Source organism: Engystomops pustulosus, chromosome 2 (genome assembly GCF_040894005.1).
Source record: "Engystomops pustulosus chromosome 2, aEngPut4.maternal, whole genome shotgun sequence".
NCBI classification, from domain to species: Eukaryota; Metazoa; Chordata; class Amphibia; order Anura; family Leptodactylidae; genus Engystomops; species Engystomops pustulosus.
In genome coordinates this window covers 224988897-225013961 of record NC_092412.1, presented here as the reverse complement: position 1 = coordinate 225013961, position 25065 = coordinate 224988897, and the positions used below count along the sequence as shown (strand labels likewise).

Below are 25065 nucleotides of genomic sequence, written 5' to 3'. Positions count from 1 at the left end.
GCCTAAAAGATTTTTGACTCTCTTACTTCAGTCTTAATCCTACTTTTCCATTCGGTCTTTGTATTCTATGGTCTGCAGTCTGTTTAACTAATGAATTGGGCATTTTGGGAGGGAGTTGTAGGAGCCAAGGGCCCAATTTTTAAGAGGATTTATGAGAAAAAAATTGTGATATCTGTTGCAACCACAAGGGGGAGCTCACTGACTACATAATTATAATGATCCTAACAAACTGGATAATAGATCCGTATGAAATTAAATGGCGCAAAATTTTATTTTTAGTCAAAAAAAGGAGAAAATTATTGACAATTTTCCTTCTTTTATAAGTCTTTATAGTTTAATTGAAATTTTTCCAAATTTGCCTGTAATCTTGTAATCCCACAGTACCCGTAGGATCATTGGATTTTTACACCAGGTATAGAATTTTTGGCTTTTCCCGATCTGAGTCGGCAGGAGTTTTATTTCTGTAAAATGATGCTCTTAGTTGAATGAGTGATATTCAGCTTGTAGCAGGTAATGCTCTCAGTGAATGAATGCAGCTTTTTGCCTGCGGTACTGCTGGCTCCGGGCCCAATGTTTCTGAATTGAATTTCTATAGTAAATTATATGGATGTCCTGTTCCACTTTGATGTCTTTATCTGAAACTCGTACAGCGACAATTGCATTTCACAGCAGCAGCACATCAGGGTGATGACTATAAATACCACTGGGCTTTGCCAAATGAGAATTTAGTGTTGGGCTCTGGGGTGGGTCCAGTTTTTTTTTTTTTTTTCTTTTTTTGGTTTGTCAACCTGACTATCTAAATCAAAATGCATTTTAATTTAGCCCAGGAGGTTTTTAGTTTGTCTTTCAGGGATATGTGAAATTTTACAGCGATGCTGTAAAGAGCCATTTGTGTGTGTGGGATGGAGCTTATAATATCGGCCTATTTAATAGTGCTGGGGTTACTTGTAGTACAAGTGTATTAGCTATAACGTTGTATAGGTTGTAGACCCACTGACCTGTGGGGTCATAAATTTTGAACATAATTTATCCAACCTTACATCTGGCTGACTAGAAATGGAGCAGCTATCTTTCCATTCCTGTAAGTTGGCCATACACAACGGACATAACGCCGGGCAGTCAGCTGATCAGTGGCAGTTATAAGAGCCCCGCCCCCACACGTCCTAATAAGGATACACCCATCAATTTTAAAATCCCAGAATATCCATTGAGGGGGGAGGCTCCTTCTAAAACGAAACACGGGACAAGGAGGATGCAATTTCGCTGAAAAAAACCCCAAATCCTAATAGATTTCATAGCTTTTAACTATAATATGAGTCAAAATAAACTCACACTGAATTATATATACAGGCGGTCCCCTACTTAAGAACACCCGACTTACATACGACCCCCAGTTACAAACGGACCTCTGGATGTTGGTAATTTACTGTACTTTAGCCTTAGGCTACAATAAATATCTGTAACAGTTATCAATGGAGTCGGCAGTGAAGCTTAATTGTTAATCCTGGTTCTTATGATAACCCAAAAGTTTTATAATCCAATTGTCACAGAGACCAAAAAATATTTTGGGCGGAGTTACAATGATAAAATAATATACAGTTCCAACTGACATAAAAATTCAAGAACCTATCTTGTACGTAACCCGATATATATGTATATGTATATCTATATGTATATATAGTATTATAGTCACTCCCTGCATCACTTTACTGTCTTTTTCCTATCCCAGTCTTGTTTCCGTTGAGTGAGGAATTTCACACTCTGCTTCTAGATTTTTGTATCATTATAACTCTTCTATCACATGAAATAAGAGAACGGCATGTGACAGGTGACTGGACACCATTGTATAACACCAGCAGGGAGCTCTTGTTACACTATTCATTGTGGCTTATAAGGGGGTCAGTGTACGGCGTGTTGGCTGTTTTTGGACACAATACCTAAAGGCCATATCCACAGCAGTACGCATCGGGGATCCTGTTTGTTTAGTACAGGTTGTCAAGCGAAATGAGATTTTGGAGTTTACCAGTGACTATTTCAAGACAGCGAAACGTCTCTAGAGACAGTGGGACGGTGCATTTTTAATATATGGCCGACTTAGCTTGTGATTAAGGATGCATCATTGGAAGCCGCGTCTGTAACTCCTGTTTGTAACATAAATAGTACATGCTGTAGGGATCTTCTCTTGGTGTTGTCGGTTTCATAATTTAGAAAAGGGCCTGATAGGGTTTGAAATATTAAGCCGTACATCATATGATGTTCTCCTATAAGAATTTATATATTTTTTTCATTGCTAGAGATGTAGCACTTTTCTTATGTTGAATATTCTACAGTGCATGCACGTAGCTGGGAGACACAAAGGAGCGACCAAAAATGGGTTAAAATGTTATAATTTCCAATATAAGGATATGAGTTGACACCAATTGAAGAGATCATACTGTGGCCCCTGTAGAATAGTAGATCCTGCTGGTTATTTCGGCTTTTATACTGTACAGTGATTGGTTGCACAGGTTACACAAGGCCTGTTAAAGGGTCGGACATTCGCTTCATTTTTCAATTGTCCCTTAGGATGAGATTCAGTCAAAAGGACAAAAAGTACCTTTGCACCATTGAAGGGTTCAATATGGATAGCAGTAATGCTTGCTTGTATGGGTTCACATTGTCTGCCCTGTCACATGACCATAATGGCTGGACCTTGACTTTTATAATATCTACTTTTTATAAGGTAGCACTGAAGAGGAATGTTTTGTCATCCAGGATGAGGGCTAATATTCATACACTAAATAATGTGAAGTCCATGATCTGATCTGGACTCCCTGCATCTTGACCCCATGGCACCCATCTTAAAGTTCCTTAAGAAATATATTGGATACGTACGGCACTTGTATGTGCATTTTATCAATGGCCATTGTGATATAAACCCAATGTAAGGTTTAAAAATTCCCTATGACTATTATGTGATCACAAAAATCAACCATTTTCCAGGTTCCAAGAAAAATTGTATTTATTATTTACTATTTTTATTTTTTTAAGTCGCAAAGGCCTTTACATGTTGCTTGAAAATGTAAAAGGGTTAATGTCAAAATAATTTGGATCCACCCTGAAACCTGTGGTTAACCATCCTCCTCGCCTGGGAGGCAGAAATAATTTTTCTCTTGGGAATGAGACGCTGTGCCCCTGCGCCTGCAGTGTATCGGGCGTCATAACAAGACATTCAGCAGAACAATAACCTAGAAATGCTAAGCGTTGCAGGGCCTCCGCATCTTGTATAATTGCGATGCCCATGGAATAGTCACCTGAGCATCTGCACATCTCAATGCCATTTATTGTGCTGTTTAGAAGCCTCAGCTATTCTTCGCTGTTTAGCATTAAATGTCACCCCGAGACTCCACGATCTGACAGCGTGTTTGCAAGAGCCGACTCCTCATGTAATATGCACCACCTGTGCGTGTCTGATCGCCGGTGGGAATTCAATCCGGGGGTTTAGCTTGTTTGCTTAACAAAGCCAACGGTAATAGAAAAATACAACTGAGGCACGAGGGGCAGCCATGGCGTTTCTGTCCGCATGCTGCCATGACTGCTAATTCCACAGGAGAGCCGGTGATGCCTGCCGAGGGATGAGGGGTGATGATCAACATCCAAGTATCTTCTATATCCAGGAATCAGGTCATAGAATATATATTTATTACTTGGTTTACGCTATTGTTTCTTATCTCCAGCTTCTGTCATTTCTAATTACAAAAAGTGCATCTCTATTTCTAGGCTAGGCCCCCAGGTCACACCTGCTTTTTGACACCCATTATTCTCCTTTGTCACTAAAAGGAGGATAATTAATCCATTAAAATGTCCATTTATTTCAATAAACTTTCAAAGAACTTTTCAGATTCTCGATTGGATTCAGGTCTGGATGTGACTTGGCCTGGAAACGTTTCTTTGTGAACCTTTCATTGTAGATTTTGCTTTAGGTTTGGGATCATTGTCTTGTTGGAAGATTTATCTCCGTCCCAGTCTCAGGTCTTTTGTAGACTCCAACAGGTTTTCTTTCAAAATGGTCCTGTATTTGGCTTCATCCATCTTCCCATCAATTTTAACCTTCTTCCTTGGCCCTGCTGAAGACTAGCAGACCCAATCCATGATGCTGCCACCACAATGTGTGACAGCGGGGACGGTGTATTCAGGGGGATGAGCTGTGTTGCTTTTACGCCAAACATATTATTTGGCATTGCTGACCAGACACCTTCTTCCACATGTTTGGTGTCTCCCTGGTGGCTTGTGGTAAACTTTAAACAAGACTTTTTATGGATATCTCTGAGAAATGGCTTTCTTCTTGCTCCGCTTCCATAATGGCCAGATTTGTGCAGTGTACGACTGATTGTTGTCCTATGGACAGACCCTCCCACCTCAGCTGTAGATCTCTGCAGTTCATCCAGAGGGATTCTGGGCTTCTTGGCTGCATCTCTGATCAGTCTTCTCCATGTTTGAGATGAAAGTTTAGAGGGACGGCTGGGTCTTGGTAGATTTGCAGGGGTCTGATACTCCTTACATTACAACATGATCGCTTGCACAAGGATCTTTGGGATGTTTAAAGTTTATGAAATAATTTTGTATCCAAATCCAGCTTTAAACTTCTCTACAACAGCATCAGGACCTGCCTGGTGTGTTCCTTCATGATGCAGAACCCTGGGACTATCACAAAGCAGGTGGATTTATACAGAGACTTCATTACACACAGGTGGATCATATTTATCATCATCAGTCATTTAGGACATCACTGGATCATTCAGAGATCCGCACTGAACTTCTGGAGGGAGTTTGCTCCACTAAAAGTAAAGGGGCCCAATAATATTGCACGCCCAGGTTTCAGTTTATTATTTTTTACAAAACTTTAAAATATTTAATAAATGTTGTTCCACTTCACAATTGTGTCCCACTTGTTGTTGATACTTCACCAAAAAATTACAATTTTATATCTGTATGCTTGAATCCTGAAATGTGGCAAAAGGTAGAAAAGTTCCAGGGGGCCGAATACTTTCGCAGGGCACTGTTCATCACTTTTTAATCATGAATTAATAAAGGAACCAAGTTTTAACCGCTTTGCTGTTTTTCAGTTTTCACTCTTGGAGACCTCCACTTGCAGTCATTGTTGTAGATTTGAAACGTTAAAAATATACTATTTTACCAAAAGTATATAAATACCCACCCTATGTGTATTGTTTACAGATGGATGGTTAACTATGTCCTCATACATTTTAACTTACCTTGTGGATATATAATATGGTAATAAAGCTTTTAGCATTCAGGGATTTGTTATAAAAATGTTCCTGGTTTTAGCATAATGCGCCTGCCAATTTATGGCGCGGTGGATTACCGTGAAGAGACGTTCAGGTGCTTACTTTAGCTATTTAGCAGCCTGAAAGCATTGACAATTTAGTGGCCATCTAGCGAGTGCTGCACATTTTGCTTGCTAATGGATTTCTAGTTTATTATCTGATTGAGCAAATCTAGAATTGTGGATCTTACTAATGTAATCATTGATGAGGGACACAACAGCACAGACGGAATTAAGTAGAGATGGGTACACTCCTCACCATTAACTTGTCTACCTAGTTTCAGCCATAGCTTGAAGGAGACCATACATCTTGGATGGTTTTTGGCCAACAAGTGTTTCTCTATACCAGTGCCCCCCTAATCTGCTGAGCATGCATGTATTCTCAATAGAAACAGGTGAATTGAAAATGCCATATCTCCTTGAGAAATAGACACTTGAAAAATAATGAAATTATACACCCGCCTTCCTCCTGTAAGCATCAAATACGCATTAACTGGTCCACCAGGTTTCATTTGCGATTCATCCATATATGAGCTTCCTGATGGATCCAGTTTATGGTGCTGTTCTGTGGCTATATAGTGGATGTGAATTTCTGTTTTATTATTGATGGTCTTTCTTTGTCCACGATTGCTTGCATGTGAGTTTATTTCCTACAAACTTGCTCCGTGTATTTGACTTACTGGGCTAAACATAAAGCGAGTTTATTCAAACACTAACAGGGTGGATGAGGTACAATTCTATGTCCATTGTGTGCCCCACATTTTAGAAGCTATTACCTCCCCTGGAATATTATATTTTATAAAGATTATATTGACTCATACTAGCCAAGGGGGGGGGGGGCATATTTTCATACCATACACAGACAATTCCAGAAAAATTTAAGTTGCAAAATTTGGTGTTGCTTCACACATTGGCTTACTGAGGACATCTCTTTGAATGGGTAGACAAATTTTTAAATTTATACACATAAATAAATGATCAGCTTAGCAGAAATGAAATGGTGGATATCCATCAGCCTCTTGTATCTGGTGACAGGTTCTGTTTGTATTGCTAGACTTACCTGTCCAATGTCACCAGGTTTCCACACCAATCCTTTCTTTGCATTATGTGCTATGTATTAGTTGTTAATATTGTAGTTCTATAATTCCATGCCTATGGATATAAAGCTATATTTATGCATTGTGACAAGTCGGAGTTGTTGATTTGCAGTGGTTTCGTCTCCAGGCCTTGCCCCTGTCAGTCTTAAACCACAGAGGCTACCAGTTCTGTAGTATAAAGTTTTATGTGCGGAGGTCAAGATACTGCCCATAAACTTGTAGCCCTCAGCAGGTCGCCCTGTACAAGCGCAGACGTCGTAAACAATGCGGAGTCACTGGGGGAAGTCTGGATGGCTGTTCTCTAAACACAGCTGATCTCTTAATACCACAGAGAACTGAATATTACAATTCATTTTCTGCAGGCCCGGAGAGAACAATTCTTTTGCTCTTAATAAAATCATGGTCCCTACTGGCAGAGGATTAGAAATGCTAAACGGTTTATTTGCATGAGTCATCATTAATTTACACAGTAATTTCAATGCGCCGCTTGACAAAAGTATTTATTTTTTTATATACTAATTCAATTGATGTTTTTCTTCTTCCAATTAACTCCTTGAACTTGGTCCTATAATGGGCAGTTAATGTGTTATAAGTTTTAATGCCGGCCCAATAAATATTGTATTTACCAAAATTAACAATAGTAATTATTCACATAGTAACCAATAGTCCTTTACCTTTCATTGTTCTTTACTTTCTATTGTTCCATTTACTTTCTCTTTTAAAGGGATTTTCAGCCCCAATCCGTTAATGACCTATCAATAGGCACCCATTCCGATTAGCTGAGGGAAGCAAATATTTCTGCCTATAGGGGAGCCGACCTCTTTACTCACCGTAAACATAGTAGGCCTCATTCACATAAAAATCCCAAAACCTACAATTCCCTGGGGTTACTGCTACACTGTGGCTGTGGCCAATGGCTTTATTCTTCGTATAACCACATGATTACGATTTCCACAGGATAGGGCCTAAGACCCAAAGACCCCCCCAAATTGCGAAAACGAGGGGTCCGTCTGACCCCTCGTCGCTCCATCAGATTGCATGACCTTTCCTTATGGAGCTGCCGGAAATTGCCGAGCGCTATCCCGTCAGCTCCATAGAGATGACTGGAGCAGAACGGTCTTACACAACCATCTGCTCCATTAATCTGACAGAGTGACGAGGGGTCCAACCCTCGTTTTCGCGTTCTGCAGGGGTCTCAGCACCGAGACCCCCACTGATCAGCAAGCCCTATGGATAGGGCCTAACCTTCCTTCGTGGGAAAACCCCTTTAAAATAGCATATAAAACACATTTAAAAAGTTGTCTAAACTGCTCATGCATGCATTTTTTTTGCCAATAATCAGTTATTTGTTTTTATAAGTGCAAAGTACTAAATCTAAAATTGTTTTAGGAAATTGAATAGAAGTATGTAATTTTTGTTTTTTACATTTTTTTTTATGCATCTACATTTCTTACAATTTTGTTTAAGACCACATTGATATGTGATAAGAAGTGACTTAAAAATAGTTTTTCTACGTTAGGACGTTGAGAGGGTTAACAGCTATAAGCGCTGATCTAAGTTTATCCCTCCTTCTCTCCCCAAAGGACCATCACACTCAACTTTATCTTCTGTCGCTCTGTACATAATTTGTGCACTGGCAGCTGGAGATAAAATGTGAAAATGCTAGAGGAAAACAAAAAAGTTAGTAAAAACTTGACGTATAAAACTTTTCTTTTTTTCATAAACTTCTTTAATGCGTGTCATCGTAACGTAACTTTTAATATGCATCATAAGAACGACAAGTGATATTCAAAACAATAGAATTGTTTTGCCTCGTGTGAAGACCCAATAAACCGTTCATTACTGTAGAGGAAAAAGTTATTGACTTGTATATTTTCTTATTTATTGCACAATCCTAGTGATGGAATATGTTTTATTTGTTCCTTTAGGTGAAATTGTTAGATAGTTACATGAAACCAAATGTTGGAAATTAAGGAGGACGTAAAATGTCGTCTTGAATAGTCAAATGTAATTTACTGATCTTTAAAAGGTAGACTAGAAATATACATTCCTACCCATCTAAGAACATTATAAAGTATGCAACCCAAAATAAAGATTAGATGGGTCAAAATACTGTTATTACATATTGGTAGGAGTCGTATTTAAAGACTTTGACCCTGGCTTGGACATTGATCTGCTTGGTTGTCAGCCTAGCCAGACAACAGGGCTCGGGCTGGTGTCCCAGGTCTTGTTTTTTATGGGAGTAGGAATAGGTTGAACAATCATCTTCATTTGACCAAGGTTTTTAATGGAGACATTCTAGTGCTCATTCTATGTGGCATCTTGAACTTTGTTCAGTAGTATCTGAATGATTAAAAAACACACATTCTGATGATTATGTGCCTAATGCACTTTCTGGGCCACAAACAAGGGAATGTGATTGCTTGTTTTTCGGGTGTCTGACATTGGTGGTTGAGCATCACTCACATCACCGATGTCAATAGAAAATGACTGTCCATGGAGAATGGGAAGAAATAAGACCTGCCCTCTAACTTGTGGTGCGGGCAGTCAACTCGTCCATAGCATGCAATGACCATGAGCATGATCATAATGAAAATAATGGGGCTTTGTCTTACCCACAAAAAGCTTGCTAGCACATGGTCGCATGTTCATCAGCACAAGTCCATAAAAGTGACTCCTCAGATACTTGTAACCCAGATATTTACCATGGATGATCTCTCCCCATACTTGCTTTTTGATTCTATGTGAGTATGGAAATTAGTAACTTGTATAAAAACACTAAGTGTCCTCGATAATCCCCAAAATCGACCAATCCAAAAGGCTCCCTGGTTTAGGGTGTGTCTTACTTAAAATAAATAAATTTGTTAGTAAGTCCTGCAACATTGCATCAGGCAATATATATCTAATGTCTCTAACCTACCTCCGGGTAAAGGGGATACCACTGGACCCTACTAAAAGAAATTGGTTAAGGAGGTCAAACCCAAGTTGAAAATTGATCAAGTTAATTTTTGACAAAACTTTTTTTTAAGCTGCTGTGTCTAAAACTGTTGTGCAGAAGTTTTTTAGCTCCAAAGGGACTTTCCCAAAAAGATCCCCCCCTCCCCACACCACTAAACCTATATGAAGGTATTGAAATGCTATAAACCTGATAAAGTAGTTGCACTGAATACTATAAATACCCATAATCCTGCAGTCTATAGGTAATTTTCATTATAATTTGAAGGCTTTAATTTTTGTAAAAATAAAGATGTGGGAAGGATTTAAAGGAGAAGCTGTTGATATAGACCTCGGCTTGTTCCCCTGGGTCCTGGAACGTACAATTTGTTCTTCCTCAAAGAGAAGCTTTCTCGTTGTGTGATTTTCTTTTGAAGGCTTTTATTGCTCATCAGGATTCTATTTCAGATCTTCTAGATATGGCTTATGTTGTTTGGCATTGTTGGTAGATGTATGAAACACTCATTGAGGCAGATTTACTTACCCGGTCCATTCGCGATCCAGCAGCGCGTTCTCTGCGCTGGATTCGGGTCCGGCCGGGATTTATTAAGGTAGTTCCTCCGCCGTCCACCAGGTGGCGCTGCTGCGCTGAAAAGCATCGGAACGCCCTGGAGTTCACCGGCTCGGGCTGACTGAAGTAAGTTCCGCGACAGATTTTTTGTGTTTTAAATGCGGCGGTTTTTCCGAATCCGTCCCCCTCCCCCCCCATTTCCGCCGCGTGCATGCCAGCGCCAATGTGCCACAATCCGATCGTGTGCGCCAAATCCCGGGGCAATTCAGGGGAAATCGTCGCAAATCGGAAATATTCGGGTAACACGTCAGGAAAACGCGAATCAGGCCCTTAGTAAATGACCCCCATTGTGTGAGCTCTAGTTGAGGGGTTCATCCTACATCTCTACATTACATTTTTTTTTTTTTAAATTAGTTTTGACATCTATGGTGTTTTTACTATGTGCAATCATAGAGATTGTGAGCCCTCACAGATGGGGTCCTCCTCCCGCTTGTTTGTAGTTTTATGCATGTCACAGAGCCGTTTTTAACATAGACAACATTGGTTGTAATCTTTTCGCAGGATGGAGCCCATAAACATCTGGTAATTATTAGCCCAGGTCGTTCCCCCTCCATACACTTTTTAGAAGGTGGCCTGATCCAGTAGATATTGGCTGATTACCATGATTTTTACCTAATGTGTATGGACAACGTTAGCAGCTGGTTTGGTTATTGTTGGCCTTGCTTCCTGCTGTATAAAGTGGCAAGAATAAGATAGGGTTGTTTTTCTGCCTGCAGTTCCTCTCATTATTACATAGTTACATCGTTTATACGGTTGAAAAAAGACACATGTCCATCAAGTTCAACCAAGGAAAGGAAGGGATTGGATGAGGAAAGGATTTATATAATATAATCACGTCCCCTCTTAGTCGTCTCTTTTCCAGACTAAATAAATCTAGTTTCCTCATAACTGAGACCCTCCATAGCCCTTATCTTTTTTGTGGTACCCTATAATAGGTCTGAAGAATGGTAGGTTCTCACCCAAAACGTTGTCACTATGCTTAATAGATTTCCTTTCAAAGGAACGCTGTCTCTTCCATATGGAATGTGATAGTCAGATACAGATTGGATAAAGCAAGGGACCCGGTCCTGCCTCTGTATAGCATTGTACTCAATAGTAGTGTAGCAGGCTCCAAAGACAAGTCATTATACGTTTCCCTGGTTGTGCCGCACACATAGCATCGCATCTACATGAGGATGTATTAATATTTATGTGCAGCGTGTTCTGCTAGAAGTAAAGGTGTTAATGAGTATTATAAATCAGCGGGGAGCAGGCAATGTGAGTCGTGACAAGAAGTGTTAAAGAGCCTGGCATTGTCTCCAGCTGAAATGAAATGGACATTTTGCCTTATCAATGTAGTGTTATTTAGCAAAGGTTCTGAACAACGTTCATGGGGTAGACGTGTATTTAACAGGTTTCAGCATCATATTGTAAAAGTTACTGGGTTTTTTTTGCAAGGCCTGTTGCAGTCGTAATTTCAGGTTTCCCATGTTCCCATGAGTATGTCATGTATAACTTGTATAGGGAATACCCTTTTAAGGAAATCTACCATCAAAATCCATTATGTTAAACCAGGGACACTTACTCATAGATCCAGGCACCGTGACTGTGGTAATCTTCTTATATTTGTTATCCATGGCCTCCTTCCTTCTAAGATCAACTATTCAAATTATGCTAATGAGTCAGAAGGGCTCTGGGGGTCATTACCAGAGCCCCTTTGTGCTGTTACTTCAATGTTACACTATGCAAGAGCATTTCTCACCTGCTCATTTGCTCCCCCCTCGCCCCTCCCATCTGTTATCTCCCACAGTGGGAGGGGGAAGTGCACAGTGTAACAGCCTGTGAAGCCGCAGCCTGGGTGGCAATTCGGCCAGAGCTCTTCTAAAAATCATAAAATGAACTGTTAAAATTATGCTAATGAGAAAGAAGGAAAGAGGCCATGGATAACATAAGAAGATTACCACAGTCACAGTGCCTTGATCTAGCAGCAAATGTCCCTGGTTTGTCATGATGGATTTTGATGGTAGATTTCCTTTAATTTTCCATTATGCAATAATATGGTTTGTCTTCTGACGGCCCCCAACAAAACTGTCCTTGTTTTCATTTTAGTGGTATCATTTATAGCCATCGCAGACAATACAATATGTACTGCTCATTATTTTATATAGATGGGTTCGTAGTGGGCAGTCCAGTCCTTTTGATCAACAAATATTATGTCGAAATGGGTCATGGTTTTCGCACTTTTGGAATTCAAAGAGATAATGTTATGCTGCATTTATAATGTAAATGATACTTGCTGTAAATGATATTTGCTGCTATTACTAGAATTTTTTTAATATATTTTTTTTTTTCCAGGCTGTAGAAGAGCTTCTAGAATCCCTGGATCTGGAGAAGAGCAGTTATCATATGGGTCTGAGCCGGGTACGTGCAGATTTCTGGATGATTGTGTGGATGTTGGTGATCTTCTATATACTTCTTCTATTATATGGAATCTTTTCCTTCTGTTCCAAAACTTTTAAGTTTAGAAATATGCAAATGAGGTTGAAGTTTATCAGGCACTCCTAATTCAAGCATCACAACAATGCCCCCAGCTACACTTCCATCACCCAAAGGCTTCTCTTATCCTTCCCTCTTCAGCTACATCACTCCTGGGTCTAGTGAGATGTGGAACCAGAGCCCCAAGGTGCTCTGCTAACAGCCCCTAAAGCACTTCAGCCTCATTTGCATATAACCCATGTTTTGGTATGGAAGGTGCAGCCCTACATAATATAGCTGTTAGTTTGTGTAGATAAATTATAGAGACAGACTTCTTTGAATGGCTTTCCACTTGAATGACTTTTCACTTACACAATCAGTCTTTTTTTCCCCTCCAGTCCTGTAGTGCTTTTATCTATCACATCGACAGCACATCATTGTTGCAGCCAATCACTGGCCTCAGCACAACACTTTTGAGGCCGGTGATAGGCTAAAGTGGTCACATGCAAACCCAGACCACTGTAATACAATGCGCTGTGCTGGACTGGAGAGAAGACGAGGGGAACTACAGGCCCATTGTTTTTATATCAGCCCCTGCAGAATAACAATAATTTTCTAATCTCAGGCATATGAACATATGTGTTAACACTGCTGTACCAAAACACATGTGTTAACGGACTGTTAACAAAACACAACAATGTTGATGTATTTGCTAACACAAATGTTAACAGCAATTTAATTAGGCACAACTCTTCATCTTTTGCAATGCGGTATTAAACGCATGTGTTAACCCCACGTGTGAACGCACCCTCAGAGCTTTTTTGCCTTAAAAGCCACTAATAAAAATAGACAGCCAGTTCTGGCAGAGGAACAGTGACCTGATTGATCCCATTATAACCAATAGGTTCCACGGGGATCCATTTGTGACCTCCCTATGAAGCATCCGTGCCCATCTTCTTCCAAACATGCAGATATTTTCATAATTTTTATAACATATTAGTGCTAAAATATTTTTCTTCAAATATTTAACGTTTCAATATCAAATATTTATATTAACAAAATGTGTATGATAAAATATTTGCATGTTAAAACAAATACAATTTTTCATACAAATAATTTACGTTAAACAATTTATACAACTCGGCTTCTGGGCGGGTTTAGGATTGAGTGAAATTTCTTTCTATACATATCACAGTCTTTCAGTCCATGCTAGTTAAATTCCCTTTATGGGGAGATGATCCGTTTTACATATGTGGCTGCTTGTACTATACTTGCTAGGTATCATTTTCACTGCTCGGTGTTACATGGTTTCCCTCTATTGAGTACTTTCCATTAACCTATTGTTGCATCCATATCTCGCATTGTCAGCAGTAATGTGTCCGCGCTTGGACTTCCTACAACTAGTAGAACTCTCTGAGCGGGATTATTTAATCACTATGTTTAAAGGACCATCATAGGGGCTTTTGTAAATGCCAGCGGTCATATCCTGGATGGGTGAAGCGATGCTGCGTCATGTCCAGCAGTAACGGGAGAATGCAGCAGATTCATCCACCATTCATGCCCTCACAATGCACTGCTTGCATGTAGTAGAATAAAGCCCTGTGCATACTGTGGCTTGTATAATGTGCAGACCAGGAGTTTCTTCCCACAGGCAGAATTCCTCATGCAAATCAGCCTGGGGGGAATACAGGGAAGGCTTAGAGAGGTCCAGGCCCCCCCTGGTTAACACGTTCATCCTCTGCATTGCTAAGGTGTCTGTATTTGATCTACTGGTGCCAAGCGTTCACTGCCCAGACAACAAAGGGTAAAGTTCTGGAATCCCGGCTTCTTACTTTTCACTGATAAAAGGGAGGTCACTGGCTTCTTCTTGTGCAGCCTTCTATTATAAACTAAGTGTGTCTGTTTATTCTTTGCCCATCTGAAGCGGCACTTGTTTAGGATGTAGACGGCGAAGAACATTCATTATAGTCCCAGCCTATAAGTGCGCTTGGTGGTTATAGACCTTACCTCTCATCAGGTCAGGGTTTACCATCCTAATATTAACACTGACCAGAAAAAAAAAGTATTTCTTGCATTGACACTTGTCTTTCCTATTTTGACAAGCTTATCTCTGTTTCTGCTTGTATTGATCTCTTGAGCCATCTGTGTTAACTTGCACATGTATACACACTGCATTTATCAGAAGCAATACACATTTCCCTTCCAGTAGTAAGAGGGTCTGCGGGTATGTGACACTCTGCAGGCGTCTCTGGTCTCAATCTACTTCTATCTTTTTGTCTTCTCAGGTTTTCTTCCGAGCAGGCACATTAACAAAGCTTGAAGAACAGAGGGATGAGCAGACCCGCAAGAACCTGGTACTGTTCCAGGCCGCATGCAGGGGTTACCTGGCACGTCAGCAGTTCAAGAAGAGAAAGGTAAAAAGTTTAAGGCTGGCAACTTGGAGTTGCTGAGAACTTTCTTCTCCAGTAACCTAAAATGGTAAACTCCTCGCCTTTTATAAAAGATTACAGCCTGATGTCAGACAGGGGGGTTTCCCTGTAAACGTCTGCACGGACTGGGAGGGACAGTCAGGTCTTTTTTGTGTTCCCCTTCACAGCTCAGCTGTGTTTCAGCAGAGACTTTATCAAGTGCCTAGTAACACAGCTGGGATCAAGTGCTCTCTGATACGGTAAGGGCTGGGTGCTTCTTATCACATGCATGGGGTTGGGTTCCTAGAACGATGAAGAATAATCAGTTGTCTATTTACTGCGGAATATTCGGGTCAAGTGTGATCAGATCTGCTACAGACGTGTCATTTCTCCTCCCCTGCTACATTTATCTATACAGTCGGCCCCGACTTAAGGACAACCAACTTACAGAGGGACCTCTCTACACACTGTGACCCCTGCTGAAGCTCTCTGGATGTTACTTTAGTCCCAGGCTGGAATGATCAGCTGTTGCGTGTCTGTAACAAAGTTTTATTGATGATAATCTTTGTTCCCATGACAGCAGAAAACTTTGAAAAACCTATTGTCACTGGAACAAAAATAAATATTTGTCTGCAGTTACAATTCTAAAATGTATCCGTTCCAACTTATATACAAATTCATCTTTAGAATAATTCTACAGAACCTATTTTGTACATAACCTGGGGACTGCGTGCACAAGAATATTGAATATTTTATTCCTTTAAGTCCATACCCTGCGTAGTGTTTTCGATTCTTATTTTTGTTGTGCATTTAACCTTGCAACAATAAGATATATTTCTCAGGATCCACACACACACAAGACAAAAATTGTCTGAACCTGCATTCAACAAGTCGTTTAGCAGATTTTCCAATGTATACAATTAAGAAAAAAACGTATTCCCATTGTTTCACATACATAAAAGATCACTACAGTATTGTTCTACGGAAAGGAGATGAAGAAGTTTCAGGGTTGCTCACTCATTTCACATCGGACACCGCGTATATCGGGTTACATTTTGGCTGTGTCACATTTTACCGCAGCAGCTAGACATCATAATGTTGTGTAAGTAAATTCCCCACAAAGAATATGTATGAGAACAGAGTTGTGTGTTGTATGATTTTATTTTAGTAGCAAAATTACATATACACCATGTGCGTTCGTATTGATCTGCAGAAGTATTTTTAGAAACCTTTTTGACTGTGGTTTTTACACAGTTTATTATGTTAGAGTAGTAGTATTTATTACTGAATCACAACCGGTTTAATGGCAGCTTATCTTAAAGGGGTTGTCAGGGATCATGAAAGGGAAGAGACTGTGGAGACTTGGCCTAGTGTACGGTCATACCTATTTCATAGTGACTTGGTATTATAGCTCAACCCTATTTCCATGAAAACAATTGAACGTGCAGTGGTGCTCAATTTTTGGACAATTGGCCAAGAATAATTTTATTACTTTTGACAAAATCGTAACACCCCTTTAAAGAGATCCCGTCAACAGTCCTGACAAGTCTATTTCATTACATTCAGGGATTGTACTCCCCATTAACTAATTCTGTTGTAACAACTTTGTGTTGTGTGGTTCCTCTGTTATTCTTCATAGTAATTTATCAGGAGTTACTCATTTAGTAGTACCAATTTAGGATGTGTCCACCTCCAGTCAGAACCAAATGTGTCAGTCTGTGTTACCCCCCCCCCCCAACAATTGGTAACACCCACTTGGCCAACTACAGATAGATTACTAATAATACAGTTACAAAAGTAAATATCCTACACCTGTTATTGTTGAAAGGTATTATTTAAGAAAGTTAAAGGGGTTCCCACAGCAGACATTTACAGTATATCGATTGGATATGTCTTAAAGGTTTCCAGAGGTTAAAAAATGTGGCATTTTTCTTCCAAAAGCAGCGCCACACCTGACTATGGTTTGAGTCGGTATTGTATCTCTGCTCCATTCATCTGTGTGCAGCTTAGTTTCAATACAAACCATTGTCAGATGAGGGAGGCACTTTTTTGGGGAAGAAATCAGCCACGACTTTCAACCTCCAGACAACCCCTTTAAAGGTCTGATGAACACAAGTCCCACGTCTGGAGCCCACACCTCTATCTCTAACATGAAGTGCATAACCCATTTATCACGGCTCCCTGCTTGTCAGTGGTTGACATTTTACATAATCAGTGGGGAACTGAACAACGCTGTTTTGGTAACTCTCATAGAAGTGAATCAGAATTCCCTAAATGGCACAAGTCATGGTTTACCCTCTTTCCATTATTCCAATTTACTATAAGCCTTATGCTTCTCCTTGAGATTGTAATGGAGCAGCATCTCTCAGACATTTATGACATATCCATATACTCTTTCATAGGAAAAGCCCTTCAACATTGGCGTTAGGTTCTTATTGATGAGTGCACTGGAGGACACATCCCGGGGCACCTGAGTCTTATGTACATTTCTACTACATTTACATAGGTGTCACTACTGCTCCAATTACTTCTGTGGGACTGACATGGGTAGCTGTTGGTCATGTATGTGTACTGCTACTTCACTAAGGCTTGGGCACCACTTAAACATTGGTGTCTCTGCAGTTGGACCCCCAGTATTACATAATTCCCTATCTTGTAGATGTAGAATTGGCGGTGGGAAAGAAATATGCAACGAAGTATTTCAGGATCTGAAAAGGATACCTATGCCTCTTAAATAAGGCAGCTCTCTATAGATCATTGTCCCCACTTTCAAGGAGCCTTGTGATATGACTTGGGATAAGTCTCTTCGAGTCATTGCTCCTCATCGGTAGGGAAATCCCTTATAATAAGAAGATTTCCTCACTGCGCAGCCACGTACATGCAATACAGAATTCTGACCCAAATTTGTTCTCACTTTGCAGGTTCGTTTTATACATATTTATTGAATAAATACATTTCCATTGCAGTTCTAATAATATTTTGCTCCGAGCAGAGACAGGACTGTTGTCAGGACACGGACGTGTTTACACAGCTGCACAAATGAGATGACGGCCATATTCTAAATGAAATTTGCTGGTGTTTGAGGAGCTTTCTCCTATCACAGGGAGTACATCTGGCGAACTGAATTTTTATCCAGGAATGTTATTGTTTATGAATTTTTATATATTTTCAATTCCCTCTGCCTTCTGCATCAGACTTGAGATTAGAGGTTCTGCCAGAACTGACACATAATATTTGTAGATAGCAGTCTCTGGATTAAGGGCTGGGGGTTACCCGGCAGCTTGATCGTTTAAGTGTTTTAAGTCCATTCTGCGTGAGGAGAAGGGTCATTAGCCGAATTTAATGGCTTATACCTGCAGGGACCAGCAGGATGTGCTATGGTTTTTTTTTTGTTTTTTTTTGTAAATTCTTTTTATTAAGTTTTTACAATTCATGACATAACATTGAGTACAGTAAGAAAAATTAAGACTTTTCAATTGCTAAAGACCGTCCTTTGGTTCTTGACGATTGCTTGGTGTTATCCATAGTGTCCTTTTCTTTAATTAAATCAGTCCTCAGGTGTAACACAAATAGTACGGTACAAGAGAAACTGCGGTTTCCTAAGTAACGTTTATAATACTTCAAACCAAAATGGTGGGGAATCGACAAAACCCCAAGAAATTGAAGAGGGGGAGGTAAGCTATTTAGGTGGGGGTAGTGGCAAGCTGTGAGTGTTCATCTGTCCAGAGCACACAGTCAAGTTATGGGTTGAAGTATTTATTATTTTTCCATAGGTCCCAACTAGTCGAGTACTTAGTTAATGTTGCATTTTGATGCGCTAGTGTTTTCTCATATGTTCAGGTCATATTCATTTGATTAATGACTTCATTGAGGTGAGGGGAATGTCTTGTGTCACAAAGTTTGTTGACATCAGTAAATGTACAATAATGATCTTTTGTTCTTGTGGGAAGGATTCTGTGTATATGTATTTATAGTCTGCTAAAATAGTCATTGCTACTGCTCTGTATGATATTCTCAGTATAACATATAGCCACAAGTTTCCTAGGGCATAGTGCATCAGTTCCTAGGCCTATTGTGCATTTAACATATTCCTAGACTACAGTACTGAATATTAGTAAATAAAAGTTCAATTCAATGTTGAGCTACAGTGTAGGTATAAATGAGACAACCTGTTAATAGTCTTCGGTTACAGTACACCAAACGGTATGACCCCTTCCTCCTATAGTGCAATGCACTAGACTGGATGACCCCACCCCCCTGCTCATAGAGTGTAATGCACTAGACTGGATGACCCCACCCCCCTGCTCATAGAGTGTAGTGCACTAGACTGGATGACCCCACCCCTCTGCTCATAGAGTGTAGTGCACTAGACTGGATGACCCCACCCCCCTGCTCATAGAGTGTAGTGCACTAGACTGGATGACCCCACCCCCCTGCTCATAGAGTGTAGTGCACTAGACTGGATGACCCCACCCCCCTGCTCATAGAGTGTAGTGCACTAGACTGGATGACCCCACCCCCCTGCTCATAGAGTGTAGTGCACTAGACTGGATGACCCCACCCCCCTGCTCATAGAGTGTAGTGCACTAGACTGGATGACCCCACCCCCCTGCTCATAGAGTGTAGTGCACTAGACTGGATGACCCCCCTGCTCAGCTTGTAGAATCCTGTGCATTAGACTGGATGCCCCCCGCCCGTAGAGTCCATTACAAAAGATTGGATGACTAGAGTTTGGTGCACTAGATTGGATGACATTCCAGCTCGTAGAGTCCTGGGCAATGGACTGGATGACCCCCTGCTCCAAATACAGAGCACTGTGTGTCAACCTGTGGGACTGTTTGTCCCTAATATGCAAGCCAGTAAGTTTCTCAATACTTAAAGGCCATGGGTCCAGCCTAACTTGAACATGGGATGTAATAATTGTCTGTGCATTACCCTGTGTCTTCTCTCTACGGGACAAACTCCAGCCATGATCTCACGGTGGTACTTGAGAACTGAAGTGGTAAAGCAGTACTTGGTTCTATCTCCCTGTTCTTGGGGCATGGGGCAGTAACCACCTAGCAGTAGATTGTATAGACTGTGTAGCTCCTACTAGGTAACACTAAGCACATCATCTCACTGCTGAATAAGACGTCAAGAAGTAGTTTGCAGACGATTTTATTAGTGTCACTCAAAGAATAATTTCCACTCTCGGAGTTGTCACTTGTGACGGCGCTTTGGATTGACATCTTTTGCTGCAGGTGTATTCTGCTCAGCGCATGAGTGACAATAGGACAATGCTCCAACCACAAAGTAAATCTTCTGCCGAGTTACATTTTGTTTTTCTTGCCACTCCTTGTTGTTGTGTCTTCTCCCTTTATCTCATCATTATCACACATCTTACAATGGCTTCCGTCCTCTCATTCTCCGTAACTCCCGTCGGTCCCTGTTCTGCACAATAGTGTTCTGGTCATGGTCCTGCCTTTACCATACATCTCCATCTTTCTTTTCTCTTTCTCCCATACAAGGCGCGCTGGCTACAGTTTATCGGAGTGATGTCCTTGGCATTGTTCCTGTCTGCTGAAAGCAGCTTGTTTTCTTTTATTTCCAGTCTACGTTGCCTGATGTTCATGACTGCACATTGCCTCTCGTTATTACTATGATGATCAAACATGCTGGCGCTCTTGATCACTGATCCCTGTTTCTGTGTTGCTATAGATCCAAGAGCTTGCGATTCGCTGCATCCAGAAAAACATCAAGAAGAACAAAGGTGTAAAAGACTGGCCCTGGTGGAAACTCTTCACTACTGTCCGACCCTTGATACAGGTGCAGCTCACGGAAGACCAAATCCGTGGAAAAGACGTAAGTATGACGGTCTAGAGACACGATTATATGTGCTGTGTCTATGCTGTTAAAGGAAATTGCACGAAGATCTGAATGCTTTATGTATAAGGATATAATATACATTTATCGACCTTAGACGTGTTATAAGATGGCGCTTCCCCTGCAGAAAACTGTCTGCATTTCTCTGCTGATTTCCAGAAAATGACGGCAATGGTTAAATCCTCTAATACAATGCGTAACCTAGAGATTGTAGTCAAGTGCGGTTATTTCCAAGCCAAGGATGCATAATGATAAATGCTAAAGCGAAAGCTAATGCTGTCTGTACGTGGTATATGTGTTTTGTGTATGACTGTGTAAATGTAGATATAATACTAGATTTCATGCTGTATTAGTGCTAACATTTTGGTTTGGATACAAGTGCACTATATAAGTAACTAAAAATTGACACACAATAATGTATTTTCGTTATTACTTCAATGTTTGTGCATCATACACTAGAAAAGAAAAGCAAAAAACATATTGGATGACTACAATTGGGACTGGAAGGTTGACCATATACATAGCATATGCTTATAATATAGGTCACCAAGGACACAAGCATTGGGCATGTTCAACTTTTTTCTTCCCCCTACGTCTACCATCCTGAATAACTCAGAATACATATGTAATGGTTGTTGGGCTCCTCTTAAAGGAGTTGTCCGGAGGCTGAAAAACATGGCTGCTCTCTTCCAAAAACAGCTCCAAACCTGACCATGGGCTGCTCCGCTGTATAGAGAATGATTGGAGCTTAGTTGCAATAGACTTTGGCTGCCCATATCTCCGGGTTTGTAGTTCACAAAACCGCAATCTTGAAATATGGAGATTCCTATCTTCGTTACATCAAAAGCATGTTTCTAGGTGCTATAGAGCATAAAATAGGGGCATCTAAAGTGACTCTTTGCCTCCCGTCTCACAAAGTGATTCATCTCAAGTAGTACATGACTCTTTTGTTCATTTGCTGGTGGTGATTTTTTTTTTAATATGCAAATGAGGGAGATTTAAAGGGGTTGTCCACTTTAACAAGTTATTTTGTAATGTGTGTAAGTGTGGGGGGAAGGATATTGGGTAATTTCCCAATATACATCTATTAATAGTTCTGCTCCGCTTTCTTGAAATGTGAAGTCAAGTCTCCTGTCTTTTACCTCATCAGCCAGACATTCCTTACCATAAAATGGCTGCAGATGGAGGGTCATGTGATCTCTATCTATCCATGAACAATCACCCTGCCAGGACCTTATGATAGTATTCATAAATATAAGATCCAGGTCCTGGCAGGTTCATTGTTCAAGGACAGCTTTACCTCAGCAACCAGAGATTCCTTACCATAAAATGGCTGCAGATGAAGGGTCATGTGATCTCCATCTGTCCATTAGCAATCACCCTGCCAGCACGTTATGATAATATTCATTAATATAAGATCAAGGTCCTGGCGGGTTCATTGTTCATAAACCGTCAGAGATCACATGACCCTCCATCTGCAGCCATTTTATGGACAGGAATGTCAGACTGATGAGGTAAAATACAGGAGGCTTCACTTTACATATCAAGAAAGTGGAGCAGAACTTTTCATAAATGTATATTGGTAAATTGCCTCATATCCTGCCCCCACACAGACTACAAAAAACATGTATAGTGGCCAACCTCTTAAAAGGGGAAATTCTAGAAAGGACTTTCATACCCTACCTTAGGGCTAATTTAATGGTGAAAAATCTGATGACAGCGTCCCTTTATGAGAATAGAATTATATTAGCACATTTATGTCTTCTCATACATTTCCACTTTGAGCCTTTGTACGTTTCTCGATGGCTGTTCTGCTGTACACTTCCATCTAATGGGAAATGTCTGTACTCGGAGGAAATGGATACTACATTTACAGAGGCCAAGCACAATCTATCTTGTAACTTTAGCCTCCTATGTGGAGTTCTTGTGGTTTCTTCTCTGTCCAAGATTCAGCCAAAATCATTACTGCGGAGATGCAGGAGAAGCCTAGCGCGGAGCACTTAGGACTGTAATAGTTTGGTGACTAGTATTTGGTGAGGTGCTCCCCTTACATTCTCATCTCTCGTATAGGGGGATGCTGTAGATACATAATCCTCACACTTCTCTGTAGTTGTGGTTGGCATTGCTGGTGGTCAGCAGTTCTCCACTATAAATGCCATATAAAGCTTGGCTTACCACGCTCTATTAGGACTCTCTATTAAACTTGGAGCCTACAAATGGAACAATTGAGTATTCCCGTGAAAGCCTCAAGAAGGAAATCCAAGGAGATATGTTTACAGGACGTAATGTGAAGCACCTGGAAAGCATCAGACTGTGATCCCTAGATGTTCTCCATGCACCGTGACCGCTACGGTTTCGTTACAGCGCGTCACTTTCCAATAAGCGTTATTGCTGTCCTATACACAATCTGCCTAAAACATGATGATCCCGATAAACTTTTGGAAGAAATAATACAACTTTTGAAAGTCTTAAATAACATGAATATTGTGTACCATTGCTATGAATGCAAGTGATTCACTGTTATCAGGAGGATTAAGTGGTAAGAGGGTTTCCAGCGGCGCCTCCGTGTTACTAGAGAAAATGGCGCACGCTGGGCATGTGTTAGGAAATCTTCCACCGTAATCTAAATCATATCTGCAATATTTCCTAATAAGTCATAGTCGCTTTTGCATGCTGGATATTTGTATGGAGGTCTTTCATATAAAGCTGCTTGCATTTTGGGTTAAGTGGTCCTTTAACTCCTATAGAGGTAAAATTACAGCTGTTACCAGCCCATTGTGTCCTCCAGTACAACACGGTTTGTGAAATCTGTTCCTAATGGGAGAACCGATTGCATTTACTGGTAGAGCTGATTCACTTTATATTTTTTAGGACAATGACTCACCCCGTCACACAATGACTGGGCTGTAATCCCGACGACTGGTGAAGCTTAAAGAGTCTTTTATGTGAAAGTGAAAAAAAAAAATTATAAAAAAATATTGCCAGTAAAAATCTAAGTTCCCACATTGTGTCCTGCCATGTGAATGGGCATTTGCACTCAAGACCTAAAACTTTCTATGCACAGGGCACCTCAATAGTAACCAATATTTTGTAGTTATGTTAATTTTTTTTTTAAAGAAAATTAAGACTACGGTATTTTGAGTCATTGTGGCCAGAGCAGCTATAATGCATGTCTCTATTGAAAGCTTTATATCTCATTCTCATCCCATCCTGCTCTATAATAAGCTGCCTGCAGGTTGGAAACTATATACAATTTTCTCAGCTCCTCCTGCTCTATAACATGCTGCCTGCAGGTTGGACACTATATACAATCTTCTCAGCTCCTCCTGCTCTATAACATGCTGCCTGCAGGTTGGACACTATATACAATCTTCTCAGCTCCTCCTGCTCTATAACATGCTGCCTGCAGGTTGGACACTATATACAATCTTCTCAGCTCCTCCTGCTCTATAACATGCTGCCTGCAGATATGACACGGTGGACAGCCTTCTCATTTCCCACCATTCTTTAACATTCTACTTGCAGGTTGAAGACTATGTACAAACATCTCAACTTGTCCTGTTCTTCAACACGCTTCCTGCATATAGGTCACAATGTACAATCTGCTCATCTTGCTCACTCTAAGGGTATATTCCCAAATCCACAAGTAGCGACATTGAGCTAGCTGTGGTCTTTGTGTGCATTGTGCTCGGACACCATTCGGTGAGAACATCGTGCCTCACCACGTCTTGTCCGGGCCTTGTGGACACTCAGCTCACTGTAGAGAGGGGAGGGGAGAGTAGTCCTCACCCCCCACTCCTCTCTCTCTCTCCTCGCTCTTGGCACATGTCAGCTGTGGACATGTCTATGTAGCCTAAGTAGCTATGATTAAAATTAGAATTTTATAAATCTGTCCATGTACCAAACTCTGACGAATAATGCCCATGTTCCATCACAGGTGTTAACTGTTTAAATGCTGCTGGCTAATTCACCAGTGGAAATTAAATTGATGCGCCCCGCCAATTTGCGGAGGGTCATCGCTCCCGGTCACAACAATTTAAATGCTGCTGGCAAAATTACCAGGGAATGGTACCGATCGCAGGCGTTATGGGGGAGGGGAAGTGAGGTGAGATGGACCTAAATTTTGCAGTTCACGTCCACTCAACATTGCTTCTTAGCCCAAAAACAATATTGTTTTATAATCACTCTGCTTGGCAGCAGATAGGACAGTATGCACCATCTCTATAGTTCACCCGGCCCAATTAAATTCTGCCTGCAGACACCGTTTACTTTTCGACTTAGACTCTGTAACCTGCTGCCAGGACATGTGACACTATGTATAATTTCTTTTGCTCTCCTTCCTTACAACATGTT

General features: G+C 40.7%; 1 protein-coding gene across 21 annotated transcripts in view; it reads left to right on the top strand.

Moving 5' to 3' along the window:
• The window catches only part of MYO18A (myosin XVIIIA), a 221875-nt gene that overhangs the window by 140515 nt on the left and 56295 nt on the right, over positions 1 to 25065 (top strand). For all 21 annotated transcript variants that reach the window (XM_072138310.1, XM_072138309.1, XM_072138306.1 and 18 more), the window contains 3 exons: positions 12323 to 12388; positions 14728 to 14856; positions 20548 to 20691. In XM_072138310.1, coding sequence (XP_071994411.1) covers positions 12323 to 12388; positions 14728 to 14856; positions 20548 to 20691 — 339 coding nt within the window. The remainder of the gene's footprint in view (positions 1 to 12322; positions 12389 to 14727; positions 14857 to 20547; positions 20692 to 25065) is intronic.